A 12034-nucleotide genomic window follows, 5' to 3' on the forward strand; every position below is an offset into this window, starting at 1 on the left:
GCCTAAAAAGGCGAAGGCGAATGGCAGCTGCTCTAAGAATAACTCAGCCGCCACACAACCATGACATCAATGTGCACCGGTGCGGGCTGAAAAGTTTTACCAAGCAAACCGGATCGAATGCACATGTGAATGAATTGGGTTCAGAACCGGAGTCAAGCCACGTAAAGTTGTAACGGCAGCTGGCGGGGACAAGGTGACGTCTCTGTCTCACCCTGATCTAAATCTGTCGGCCAGGAGTGAGGGGCGGGCAGTCAGCCTCGCACTCCGAGCACCCTCGACTTGGTTTCCTCCGTCTGTCCCCCCCTTTGGACCACCAACCAGCCGGACCACCGGGCTTACTGTTTGCAAGAATTCAAAGTGTTTGTCGATGATTTTAATTTTTTTTCCCAAATAATTTTTCTGTCACTTTGGGACTATCGATTGCACCGTCGAGAAGGATCCATATTTTGTTTTCATGGGAACGGACTCTGCGTCCGACACTTTGAATGTACAGCAATGACTGAAGCAGAAGGTAAAAAGTTGGCTGCTCCTGTACGTGTGCGTGTCTGAAGGGTAGTTAGCATGGACGTGGCTAAAAATATTCGGCTCCTCTCATGTATCATCTATTTGCAATGCTGCCATGCTGGTGTAGAGCAGGATCATTGCACATTAACACTGACACTTTTTATTGATTGCCATTGATGGTGTCATTGATTATAACTTAGACGGTTGGATGTGACGTAGAATCGATTGTGTCTTTGAAAGTCTTTTGTTGAGGTGATCAACTAGATTTCTTGTGGCTCGACAGTCATTTGTCCGTTTTTGATCGAATAGAATCTTTGATCGTGATGTGGTTTCTTTGATAGTGTTTTTGATCAATCTTTAGTGCACATTGATACTGTTGTTGTTGTTGCTGCGCTGCTTTGGTGTTTTTATTTGTGGCTTTGACGTGTCTGCCAACTCTGATGATGTTTTCTAATTATTTCGATATATCTTTGACTATACAGGGTTTCTGCTATTCCATTTTCGCACAGGTGGTACCCTGCGTTTGATGCTAGTCAGAAAACACTTTGCCCCCTAGTGGCCCGGCATGCACATTAGACTAGGACATTTCTATGGCCTGCTTATTAATAAGGAGATGTTTTGATTTTGTAGACTTGTGAGGAGATGAGACAAGTCAGGGAAGCAGAGAAGAATGAAAATAGCTGCTGGCCTTAAAAGGATGATTCCAGCATGGTTGAATAATCACACCGGGGACGAACAAAGAATTATTGAAGGGTCAGGTTGAAAGGTTGGACGGGATGAAACTTTTTTTTTTTTTTTTTAAAGGCCTGGAAATACTATACACATGGGGGAAAAAGTTCCTACTGCTGACTTTTGTAGTGACAAGCAAACATGACAAATGTCAAAGGATGGTGCTTAAAGCTGCAGGATGGTTTCATGTGGCGTCCCCTTGCTAGTTCAAGTGTTGTGTTGTCCTATGTGGTGTGTGTGTGTGCGTGTTTTGTCGAGTGCCGCTAAGCCTTGTGAGTCAGCAATAGCTACGCCAACGCGAGCTGAGCAAAGTCAACAGGTGGCGGGAGAGATCGGCTAACCGTCTCGGCCCGTTCGCCAGCCCAACGTAAACGCTTGAGTGTTGTGGATGCGCGTTTACCTGCGGTTGGATGTTTTTCCTCAGTGAGGTCGTCCACCGGCACCACCACGATGGTCATTGACGCCAAGAACGGCGACGCCGGCTCGCCGCCCGATGGCGCGTCCAAGCGAACTTTCGCCGATGACGTTTACTCTACGTTCAGCTCACCGCTGGCGTGGATCCTCGTGCTGGCGCTCGTGGTCACGTGGTCGTGCGTTTTTGTCATCATGTTTGACCTGGCGGATTACAAAACCATTTCAGGTGAGCATTTATGTTTATTGACCTTTTTGTATTCAACTAAACTTGTGATCTTACTTCCCGCGCGTCTTTATCGATTTGATCAATTCGAGTTTATGAGTCAGGATGACTTCCGCGTTCTGTTTTCCCATCGCCAGCATGAACACAGCTACTAGAGCTCTTTTTTCTTTTTCCTGTTTCTTCTACTTCCTGCAAGCAGGTCCTGGCGCCAGGAAGGTTTTTAAAGACTCAGAGCGTCGAGGCAAGAAGACCCTCCCACTGACTAACCCCCTCTTCACGCAGACCCCCTCTCACTAACCTCCTTGAGTGCGCCCCTATAGCTATCATTTGTGTCTAAAGCCTTTGAGGTATGCAGTAGTGATTCTTGAGTGTTCAAATATATATTTTTTTTATCATATTTGAACTTCAGGTGAGCTTGAATGAGCACAAAAGACAAATCGAGCTCCTCTGAACACTGCTCGTTCAATTAGCATCAGTATTTTATTTGAGTTTGGCATTTTGTTGGTAGAATGCGGTTGAAAATGGAAGCAAGTGGGGGATAAAACACTCGCTGGCCATTTTATTAAGTACACCTGCACTGGTAAGCATAGTTGCTTGGGATGTTTGGAATCTCTTAGTAAATTAAGCTTTTTTTTTTTTTTTTTGAATTGATCTCATTCGATAGTGCACCTAATAGAGTGACCAGCGAGTATGGTAGCATTACTGTATGTATTCAAATGAGCACGTTCAACCTGGCCTGTTGTGCTTTTATGGATGTCTTTCTGTGGGAATACTCTCAATATTATAATAGTAATTTATAAAAAGAGAAGTTTACTAAAAAACAAGTGGTTTGTCTTTGAGCTTGTCAATCAAATACTTACAAGACGCTTCCCTGGCAGGAGGCCTCGGCAGGATGAGTTCGGACCCGGCCAAGGCCGTCAACGACGTGGTGGAGAGGTCCACCAACGCGGTCCACGCCATGTTAAAGTTTGCCACCAGCTTAGTTGCACCAGATGAAGACGATGGTAATACTTTGAGGGAGTTTGTCTGTTCGTCTCTATCCTTCTGGTGATGGGACTCAATGTTATTGTCCCTTCTTCTTTAGGAAATCTCTATGCTGTGAGGAAAAAAGGTGAGTGTAAACATCACACACACGAGAAGAAAAGGTAACAGCTAACAGTTCTGTGATTTTATGTCTTCTGTTTTCCAGGGGAGTTCCTGCCATCTCGAAGTAAAGGTCCGTGCTTGTTAATTGCTTTTGCATTTTAAAGTTGCATTACCCTGCCGTTTAATTACTGATGAATTGTCTCCATGTTTGTTGAAGTCACCAAGATGCAAGTGAAGAAGTCACGACCGACAGTTGAAGAGATCCACGAGGATGAAGAAGAGGAAGAGGAGGATGAGGGGTATGAGGAGGACTATGAGGAGGAGGAAGAGGGTGCTGAAGATGGAGCTGGTGTGGAGGAGGAGGAGGAGGAGGAGGAGGAGGAGGAGGAGGAGGAGGAGGAGGAGGAGGCAGGCACTGAAGATGGAGCTGGTGTGGATGGAGAGGCGGAAGAAGAGGAACAAGAGGGGGAGGAGGAGGAGGAAGAAGAGGAGGACTTGGAGGAAGAAGAGGCGGGCACTGAAGATGGAGCTGATGTGGATGGAGAGCAGGAAGAGGAGGAGGAGGCGGGCACTGAAGATGGAGCTGGTGTGGCTGGAGAGGAGGAAGAAGAGGAGGAAGAGGAGGCAGCTGCTGCGGAAGATAAGGAAGAGGAGGAGGAGGGCGCTGAAGAAGATGGAGCTGGTGTGGATGAAGAGGAGGAGGAAGGTGTGGTCGATGAAGGAGTTGATGAGGCAGATGAAGCAGCTGAGGATGAGGAGAAGGAGGAGGATGAGGACGATGCAGTGGATGAAGGAGTTGACGCTAAGGAGGAGGAAGATGATGAGGAGGACGATGAAGCAGAAGCCACTATAGAAGGGGAGGTGATGGAGGAGGAAGATGAGGAGCAGGAAGCCACTGCTACTGCTGAAGATGAAACCTCCGAACCTCACACTGAAGATGAAGAGGCTGCTCAGGATGAAGATGAGGCCGCCACACCCGAGACTGATGACGATGAAGATGAGGCCGCCACACCCGAGACTGATGACGATGAAGATGAGGCCGCCACACCCGAGACTGATGACAATGAAGAGGAGCAAGCGGCTGCTGAGGATGAAGAAGATGAGGCCTCCAAACCTGAGCGTGATAAAGCTGACGAAGAGGTGGCAGAGGCATTTGCTGATGAGGAAGATGAAGCCACACCTGAGCTTGGTGAAGATGACAACGAAGGAGAATATGCAGCTCATGAAGATAAGGAGGATGGCAATGAAGATACAACAAGGGACGAAGAAGACGAGGACTTCGCTGACACAGATCTCAGTGAGGAAGATGAAGACGACCTTCATCTTGCTCTTGTCGCTGATGAAGATGATGACGAAGTTGAAGAAGAGCGCCAGGAAGATGAAAGCGGCACTTCTGTCACGTCATTGACTGACGACGACGACGACGATGAGGAACTCGCCCACGATGATGTCACAGACGATGATGAGGAAGATGATGACATAGCACTACCTCCCTTGGATGAAGACGATGAGGAGGAGGATGTGGGCTTACCACCATTGACCTTTGGTGAGGATGATGAGCCTGCGCTCAACCTCAAGGATGACATCCAGTTGGCGCCTCATCAGGATGAAGATGAGGATGATGAAGATGAGGAGGACGAAGATTTGCTGTCAGGTATAGCGGATGATAGCGTCTACTTCATCGATCTATGCATCTACCCATACTTTTGTTTTGCTACCTTCTAGTCCTGACCACTCCACACGTGGCTGTAGATGACCTCAGTGCCGAAAAAGCAGAGGATGAGGATGACGAAGAGGATAAAGTGACAAAGACCGAAGCTGAGGTGCCAGCAGGTCAGCGAGGAAACGTGATGACGATTTTGATAGCGTCAATTGGACCTCAAAATAATTACTCGTTACAGTGTGTCCCTGCGCAAGTTCGGCAAAGACGCGAGTGTCTGCCGTGAGAAGCACCAAGACGAAAGGTTGGTCCATAACTCACTCAGAACGAGTCAATGACACACTTTTGAGTTAAGAACGGGAAGATTGTGTTTCTATTTCTTTCATGTGAAGAATCTAAAGCGATGAAGGTCACAGAAAAAGCGAAAAGAACAGGTAAGATTTGAAATGTGGGTGATGGCACTTACATTTTTGATGTCGAGTAGATGCAAATAATGCACGTGTTGGCCGCCCAGCACTTCCCAGGACTGCCAGTCTGGAGCCAAAAATGAAACGGATCAGGAGGATTCCGATGCTTCTTAAAAGTACGTGGAGATGATGTGAAGATCACATCTTATGTGTGCTGGTCTGATTCCATTTGTTCTCTTTGCCCTAAAGAAGCCAAGAAAGAAGAAAAGAGCAAAAAGCCCAAAACAGGTAAGCCAATCATAGATGCAATTCAAGTAGATCTGACTGAAACTAATCAAACAAATCAAAATAGACATCATAAATTTGGTTCCACATGTTTCTGTGTGTTTATCAGAAGCACCTGCTGAGAAGGAAAGTCCAAAACCAGTACCCGAACCAGTACAAGACGGTACGTTGGCACTTCTTATATTGATTTATTAAAAATAATAAGAATTTTTTTTATTAAAAATGTGGTTGTATTGCTTCCAGTCGGTCCTTGCAGACCGGCACCAGTTTACTGCCCGTCTCCTCCGGGCTGGTACGGTGAGTGTTCAACAACTGGACTTCTCACAACCGGATCTCTCTGTTCTCTTCACATGCATTTTTTTTTTCTTCTGGCAGTTCATCAGATCGTTACCGACACTCCATACCCGCCTCCGTCCGCTTCAGGTAGCCCACCGGACTTCCACTTCCTGTGCACCATAGGATTCACATTCATTTTATCTGTCCAGGTTCCGCTGCTCCGGTTCTGACCACTCATCCCGTCCACCCGCCGCCACTTTACCAACCCCACCCGATGATGCCGCCACTCTACCCCCACTACTATGCTCAGCCCATGCCACCGGTCATGCAGCCATCACCAGAACCAGTCCAACCAGCAGAAACAGTCCAACCAGAAGAATCAGTCCAGCCTGTCCAACCAGCAGAATCAGTCCAGCCAGTCCAACCAGCAGAACCAGTCCAGCCTGTGCAACCAACTGCACCAGTCCAGCCTGTCCAACAAGCAGAACCAGCACAGCCAGTTGAAGTGGTCCAGGCGGTCGAAACCGTCCCATTAGAAACCACAGAACAAGCATCTCCCACTGAGCCCGAAGTCGAGAAAGGTGAGTAAGACCCGTACGGGTTCGAAGATGTCATTGAAACTGACAAGCGGATCGAATATTCAGTCGGCGTGAAAGCAGAGGAAGCAGAACCAGACGTAAAAGCAAAAGCTGAACCAGAGAGTGTCAAAGACGTGATGGTATCATCTGCAAAGAAAGGTTATTATCATTTTTTAATTATCATTTGAAATGTTCCACCGTATTAATCACGTGTTTATTCCAGAAGCCAAGAAGAAAAAGACGACTGAGGATCACAAAGGTACTTTGCATTCTCTCCCCACCTGACAACATTTAATATTTTGCAGCCACTGCACTAGGTACACGTCTAACTATTTCCGTTGCTTATTTTCGATTTCAGATGATGTGCTCAAAAAAGACAAAAGCAAAGCTGGCTCTACAAAGACAGGTTGATAACTAAAGATAATCAATAGTATAATATTACTAACAAAAGTCATATAAAAGTAGCGGACTATTTTTACAGAACTGGATAGCAATTTGAAGTTATGACATTTCATTTTAATCCATTGATGGATTAAATGAATGGTGGCTATGATTATGTCGATTAGGAGAAAAATGTAAAAAAGTGTCTTAATTATGTTCTTTTTTTTTTTACATTAAGCTGTAAAACCACGAAAAAGTGCTGCAGCTCTTCCGAAGAGAGGTAACTGTTTTTTAAGATGGTTGCCGTGGTGACAATGTCAATTTTTTTTTTTAATCATCAGGATTTTATTTTCTTCATTAGATGCTGCGGTGGCAAGACGGAAGCGAAGCTCCACATCTGCCTCAAAGACAGGTCACTCATTGACTGTTGGTTTTGTGATTTGATATTGTCAGGCAACAATTTTTTTTTTTCTGGGTCACTCTCAGATGCTGTCAAGAGCAAAACAAGGACCTCATGCTCCTCTGCAGCCAAAAAAGGTAAAAAAAAAAAGTTGTCTTTGACAGTTGTGTGGTGCCCGCCCCTCATTTTAAAATTTGACCTAGCAGAAGGTCCAATTCCAAGTCCTAAGGCAGCAGAATCGTCACCGCAGTCCAGCAAGCTGAGGGTCGGACCGCTGGACACGATGAAGACAAACGTGACGGACAAGCCTGACAAATTGTCAACGTCACAAACACGTGAGGGAGACAAAATGGCTGCTTGCATGTGGTCTGTTGATTGACACGTGTGCTTTCCCTTTCTCCAGCCAAGACAAGAACAACATTACTGAAAAGTAAGATGAATACCTTTATGTGCACGCTTGATGGTTTGTTAATTTAATTCAAATATTTTTTTCATTTCAGGCAAAAAAGACAAGGAACCTTCGCAAGCCAGTAAGTATGGAAGCCTCCGATTGTCTACTTAAATATGAGATCAGTGAGATATGTTTTTTTTTTTATTGCGATTTAATGCACAATGATTTTACAAGATCCATCTTTCCATCAAGCAATCTGTATTACTATAAACAATATCAGAATTCTATGAGTTGTTCAGCCCTAGTAGAAAGTAAGCTAAAATTGCGCAAATAAATTCTCCTTCCGCCTAATATTAATTAATGAGCTGTAAATAACTATCAATCGGTGCAACTGCTAACAAGACAGCTTTTTTTTTTTTTTGCTTTTTCCTCTCTAACACACAAAGGTGGTCAAAAAGAATTTCATGTTTGTTTTCAAAAAACTAAAAGTGTTTTAATGCTTGTTGTCATCAGAGGGAGGAAAAAGAGCTTCCTATAGAGCCTGAGGTATTTGTTTTGCGTCTAATATTCTTTTCTTGTCATCAGCACAATATGAAGATGAGCTGTAACATTCTGACTTATTTGAGCAAGATAACACTCCCAACGTATTTTCTTCTTCTTTAGTAGCAACGTTTCTTCTTCCCGAGTGATTTTACACTTTCTTTTACCATACAGTCCCCCTTTTATAAAAGAACCTCCAAGGCTGAGGTGGGCAAACTTTTTGGGGTTAAAGGGCCACATTTGATTTTTATATCTGGGTCATTTGAGGTGAGGATAATAGGTTAAAATTTTAAATTAAAACTTTCAGAAATGTGGCAAAATGAAGAAAACATTTTGTGTGAACAATTCCTGTTGGCGATAAAAGCAAAATGATTACTTGAAAAAAAAAAACTATTATTAAAACAGATTTTTTGGGGGACAAAAAATTATTAGTTTGTTTTAAAAATCCAATGTAGCCTCCCCGAGTCCCAAAGTTTGCTGTTGTATTTGCACTAATTTTCCTACTTTACATTTTGACCTTAAAATCTTTGCCGCATGCTGAAACTACGACACCCCCCACATCTTTGTCCTGACTTCTTCTTAGCATGTAGCATAGTAGCTCAATCTTTTGTATTGTGTGTGCCTCTCATAGAAAAGTCAGAAAGTGAAAGTGAGGAAAAGAAGAAACCAGGTTAGTACAAGTTTAATACATATGATGAACCACTGCAGTTTTAGGGGTTGCCACTAGAGGGCAGTGTAAGCCCAAGAGAAAAGTAGGTTTTGCAGCACTTTCTGCTTGTTTTCTCCTTTTCTAAACTTTGTTTTTACAGGTCAAAGATACTTCCAGTGTGTTTACGTACCCGGCAAAAATGCGCAGTATCCCCTGCGACCTTTCAGCCCAGCCATGCCAGCCACACTCAAGTCCCTACTCGAGCAGCAGAGGGCGGCCAAAACGTCAGGGCAGTAGGGCAGCTTCCATCACACCCTACCAGGAAGGACTCGTTTCTGTTTGGTGCAACAAGGACAGAAATATTTTTTTACCTACAAGGCTGAGCTCCTGAGGTCGCTCATTCAGACTAACAAAAAACTAACTGGCCAAAAAATAGTTTACAACTTCCACATTTCCACGGCACATTTGTTAAAATGAAAATAAATTCATTAAAAAAAAAAAAAAATCACCACTCAATTCGGATAGCTCATGTAACACACAAGTATATAAATATATGTGACAAAGGTTATTTTGGAAAACATGAACATTTGAAGAACAATCATCTTTAAAGCATACATACAAAATAATTGTTGGAGTTTTTTCTTCTCTAACTGCAGCACCATCTGCTGGATCTGATGGGGCACTGCACCATTTGCCCTTAAAATTTTGTTCACTTATTTAAAGCTCATAAGTATGCGTGTAAATGTTAGCGGGTCAAACCCCAGGACTTGCACCCCCTGCCTCTGAACGCACACTAACAATGCTAATGCTAGCTAGCCTTAAATACTTGACAAAACATGGTTATGCTCCAATAATCATTAAAGATGTTATATCTTAACAATTAGCTAAGATGTTGGCTTTGTCAATTTTCAGTTGTCTAAGGTTCAAGTGAAACAGTAGCATTAATCGTATTAGCATCCTGCGTTCAGAGACAGGAAGTGTGCATTAGCGCGACCAACTCCGGAAACCGATCGTTTATCAGTCGAGGCCATCGGTGACCTAATTTTTTTCGACTATACGTCAAAGCGACGCGTGTGGCCATGTTGTCTACAAACCTAGCATGAAGCGTCACACACGTCGGCTTTCAATGTCTTACTTGATGACAAAGGAAAGAAAGAGAGTCTTTGCACCTGACTCCATCCTGACATATGATCGGGGTTAAAAGAAAACATTCAGTGACCTCTCTGTGTTATCCCTTAGCATACGTTAGCATATGTTGCTGCGGCTGTTGCTATGATTGCACAAGGTCCAAGTCATGTCGTGCATAGCTGAACTAGCCTCAACTTTCTGAGTCTTAACGTGCATGGACTTGATGACAAAAGACTTGACAATTCAAATTCATCTATTTGTTAGGATCGTTTATCATCGAACTCTACTTTATCAACAATGAGAGTTTGGTAAATGTAACGAAAGGGTTTTGATTGTATTTACATTAGTTTAGCATTAGCCTCAGCTAAATAAACGCTTCATCCTAGTCATTTTATTTGTATTCTTGCTGAAAGCAATTTGGGATGAAATCCTTTATTGAGCTAACGAGCATGAACTAACCAATCAGCTAGCCGCTAGCTAACGAGCAAGATAGCAGGTTTGTAGTTGTGCTGCTTCATTTTGTTTTTAGGTCACAAGTAATTGTGTGAATTTGAGGGCTGTCCTATCAACATGGTTCCACAGTTGATAAATGTTAATAATGAGAATTATTATTAATAATAATAATGGAGCCTGTGGTGTGTGAATTCAGATGTGAATACTTTTTGTTTTTATTTAATTTCAAGAGTTTGTATGAGTTTTGAGAGGAAGCAGCTTGTTGCACAAATTTATGTGACGCAAATATGAATAACAATAATCATATTTCTGGAAGAAAGAGAAGAGACAAAGAGGCATTTGAATGGTCAGATTACAAAATAAACTGTAACACTGTGGTTGTTTGCTCATCACTTGGTCACACACAGATAATTGAATATCTTAATAAAACCGTAAGTGATGTGACCCATGTGAGTTGAATATTTTCTGAGTTATCACTTATATCAGAATAGCGTTCTAATGAGCCGAGTGTTTAAATGTCATTACTTAATTGAAATACAGTGATAGTAGTATTTAAAAAAATAATTAAAATGGAGTCAGTGTGTGATAGAGTGCGTCATCCTTTATTTGGACATGTCGGCAAAACGGAGGACATTTTTTCAACACAATCAAACGTGACGCTAACTTTACCTTACCAAACGTCGCTTTGCTTTGATCTGAGGCGAAATTGTGTCTAGCTGCAAATGCAAATGCGTTATGTGCCCTGCGACTGGATAGGCTTCATTTGTGACCCCAGTGAGGATAAGAGAATGGACAAAATAAAGTGTCATTCTAAATCCTTAAAGCTTAAACACTTTAGGTTTATCAAATAAATAAATACATGTTTGTTGACTTTGGCTGAGCTAAACAAACGTTGTCAGTGTAGAATATGTAGAATAACACTTAAAAGGCCGCATGCAGCGCTCACATCATCAATACAAAATCATATGACACACTGAAGAATAACTGCAATAGCTCATAATGAGATAAATATGATAGTTGGTCCCTGCCGACTACTTCATTAGGTACACTGTCAGGTGACATCCAATACAAAAATATTAACACTGACTTTTGATTGACAGAGAGCTAGTCAATGAACAATTTCCCCTTCATTATTATTGTTGATGTGCTTGTAAAACTACACTATGATACATTTCTAATATTTTTTTCCCCGCACATGTCAATCACAAGTGAGCGTTATCTGTCAAGACCACTAAAAGTCAAGAGTGTGATATATGCTTTGCTAGTGTCCATTAACAATCACAATTACATTTATTTTCGGTGCATATGGAAGACCTAAAAGAAAAAAAAGTCAAATCAAATTACTACAGTATTAGGCTAGGCTGGATTTCCCAACGCAATTGTTTTTGTTCTAAAGCAGCAGCTTCCTACAATGATGTTTTTGAAGCATGAAAAAAAATAACCATTTTTTTTTTACTACTGGCATTGGATGTCACATTCAAAACGCTGAACTATTCAAATAATCATCGTTACATTTCTTAAAACAAACGTTTGTGTCAAATACTGCACATAAATAAAAGTCACTGTGAGGTGATAGTGTTTCCATTTGTGATAATAGTGTGTTTTCCTGTCTTTCTTTACATACATTATTAAATGTTGATTTATTTCGAGTGAAAGTGATGAAACAGTGATGAAACAAAAAGGTGCTATTGCTAAAATGCTTGACACTGAAATGTGACAAACGTGAGACAAAAATGGGAGACAAATCAGCAAAATTTAAATCATATCCGTAAAATTGTAGCATATCTGCACTGAATTGGGAATGTCCAAAATCTGAAACACTGATAAATGTGAAAGTTGTTCTCGTTGGTTGGAATAATTTAACTTGAGTTCAACTGTGACAATCAAAAAACACTGTTACTTATCATTCGAAGCGAGCTAAATAGTAGCC

At 42.3% G+C, this 12034-nt stretch overlaps 1 protein-coding gene across 1 annotated transcript; it reads left to right on the top strand.

The window, feature by feature from the left end:
• Positions 1-336: 336 nt before the first annotated feature.
• Positions 337-10885, top strand: LOC147042229 (uncharacterized). The gene is made up of 26 exons (XM_085937739.1): positions 337-511; positions 1658-1873; positions 2749-2874; positions 2955-2981; positions 3060-3086; positions 3174-4610; positions 4682-4789; positions 4858-4920; positions 5009-5050; positions 5131-5199; positions 5273-5311; positions 5418-5471; positions 5552-5605; positions 5684-5731; positions 5794-6165; positions 6229-6321; positions 6386-6421; positions 6521-6568; positions 6782-6823; positions 6905-6955; positions 7030-7080; positions 7150-7278; positions 7347-7373; positions 7444-7473; positions 8506-8544; positions 8684-10885. Exons 1-26 carry the CDS (start codon positions 496-498, stop codon positions 8818-8820), a joined length of 3381 nt encoding a protein of 1126 aa, XP_085793865.1. The 5' UTR covers positions 337-495; the 3' UTR covers positions 8821-10885.
• Positions 10886-12034: the final 1149 nt, after the last annotated feature.

This window comes from Syngnathus leptorhynchus, chromosome 18 (genome assembly GCF_054491065.1).
Source record: "Syngnathus leptorhynchus isolate UIUO chromosome 18, UIUO_Slep, whole genome shotgun sequence".
In the NCBI taxonomy this organism is placed as follows: domain Eukaryota; kingdom Metazoa; phylum Chordata; class Actinopteri; order Syngnathiformes; family Syngnathidae; genus Syngnathus; species Syngnathus leptorhynchus.

Excerpts from the sequence above, each read along its gene's own strand:
- LOC147042229 (XM_085937739.1), top strand. Across the intron at positions 5,200-5,272 it reads GATTCCGATGCTTCTTAAAA|AAGCCAAGAAAGAAGAAAAG; the intron begins GTACGTGGAGAT and ends TTTGCCCTAAAG. Across the intron at positions 7,374-7,443 it reads AAGAACAACATTACTGAAAA|GCAAAAAAGACAAGGAACCT; the intron begins GTAAGATGAATA and ends TTTTCATTTCAG.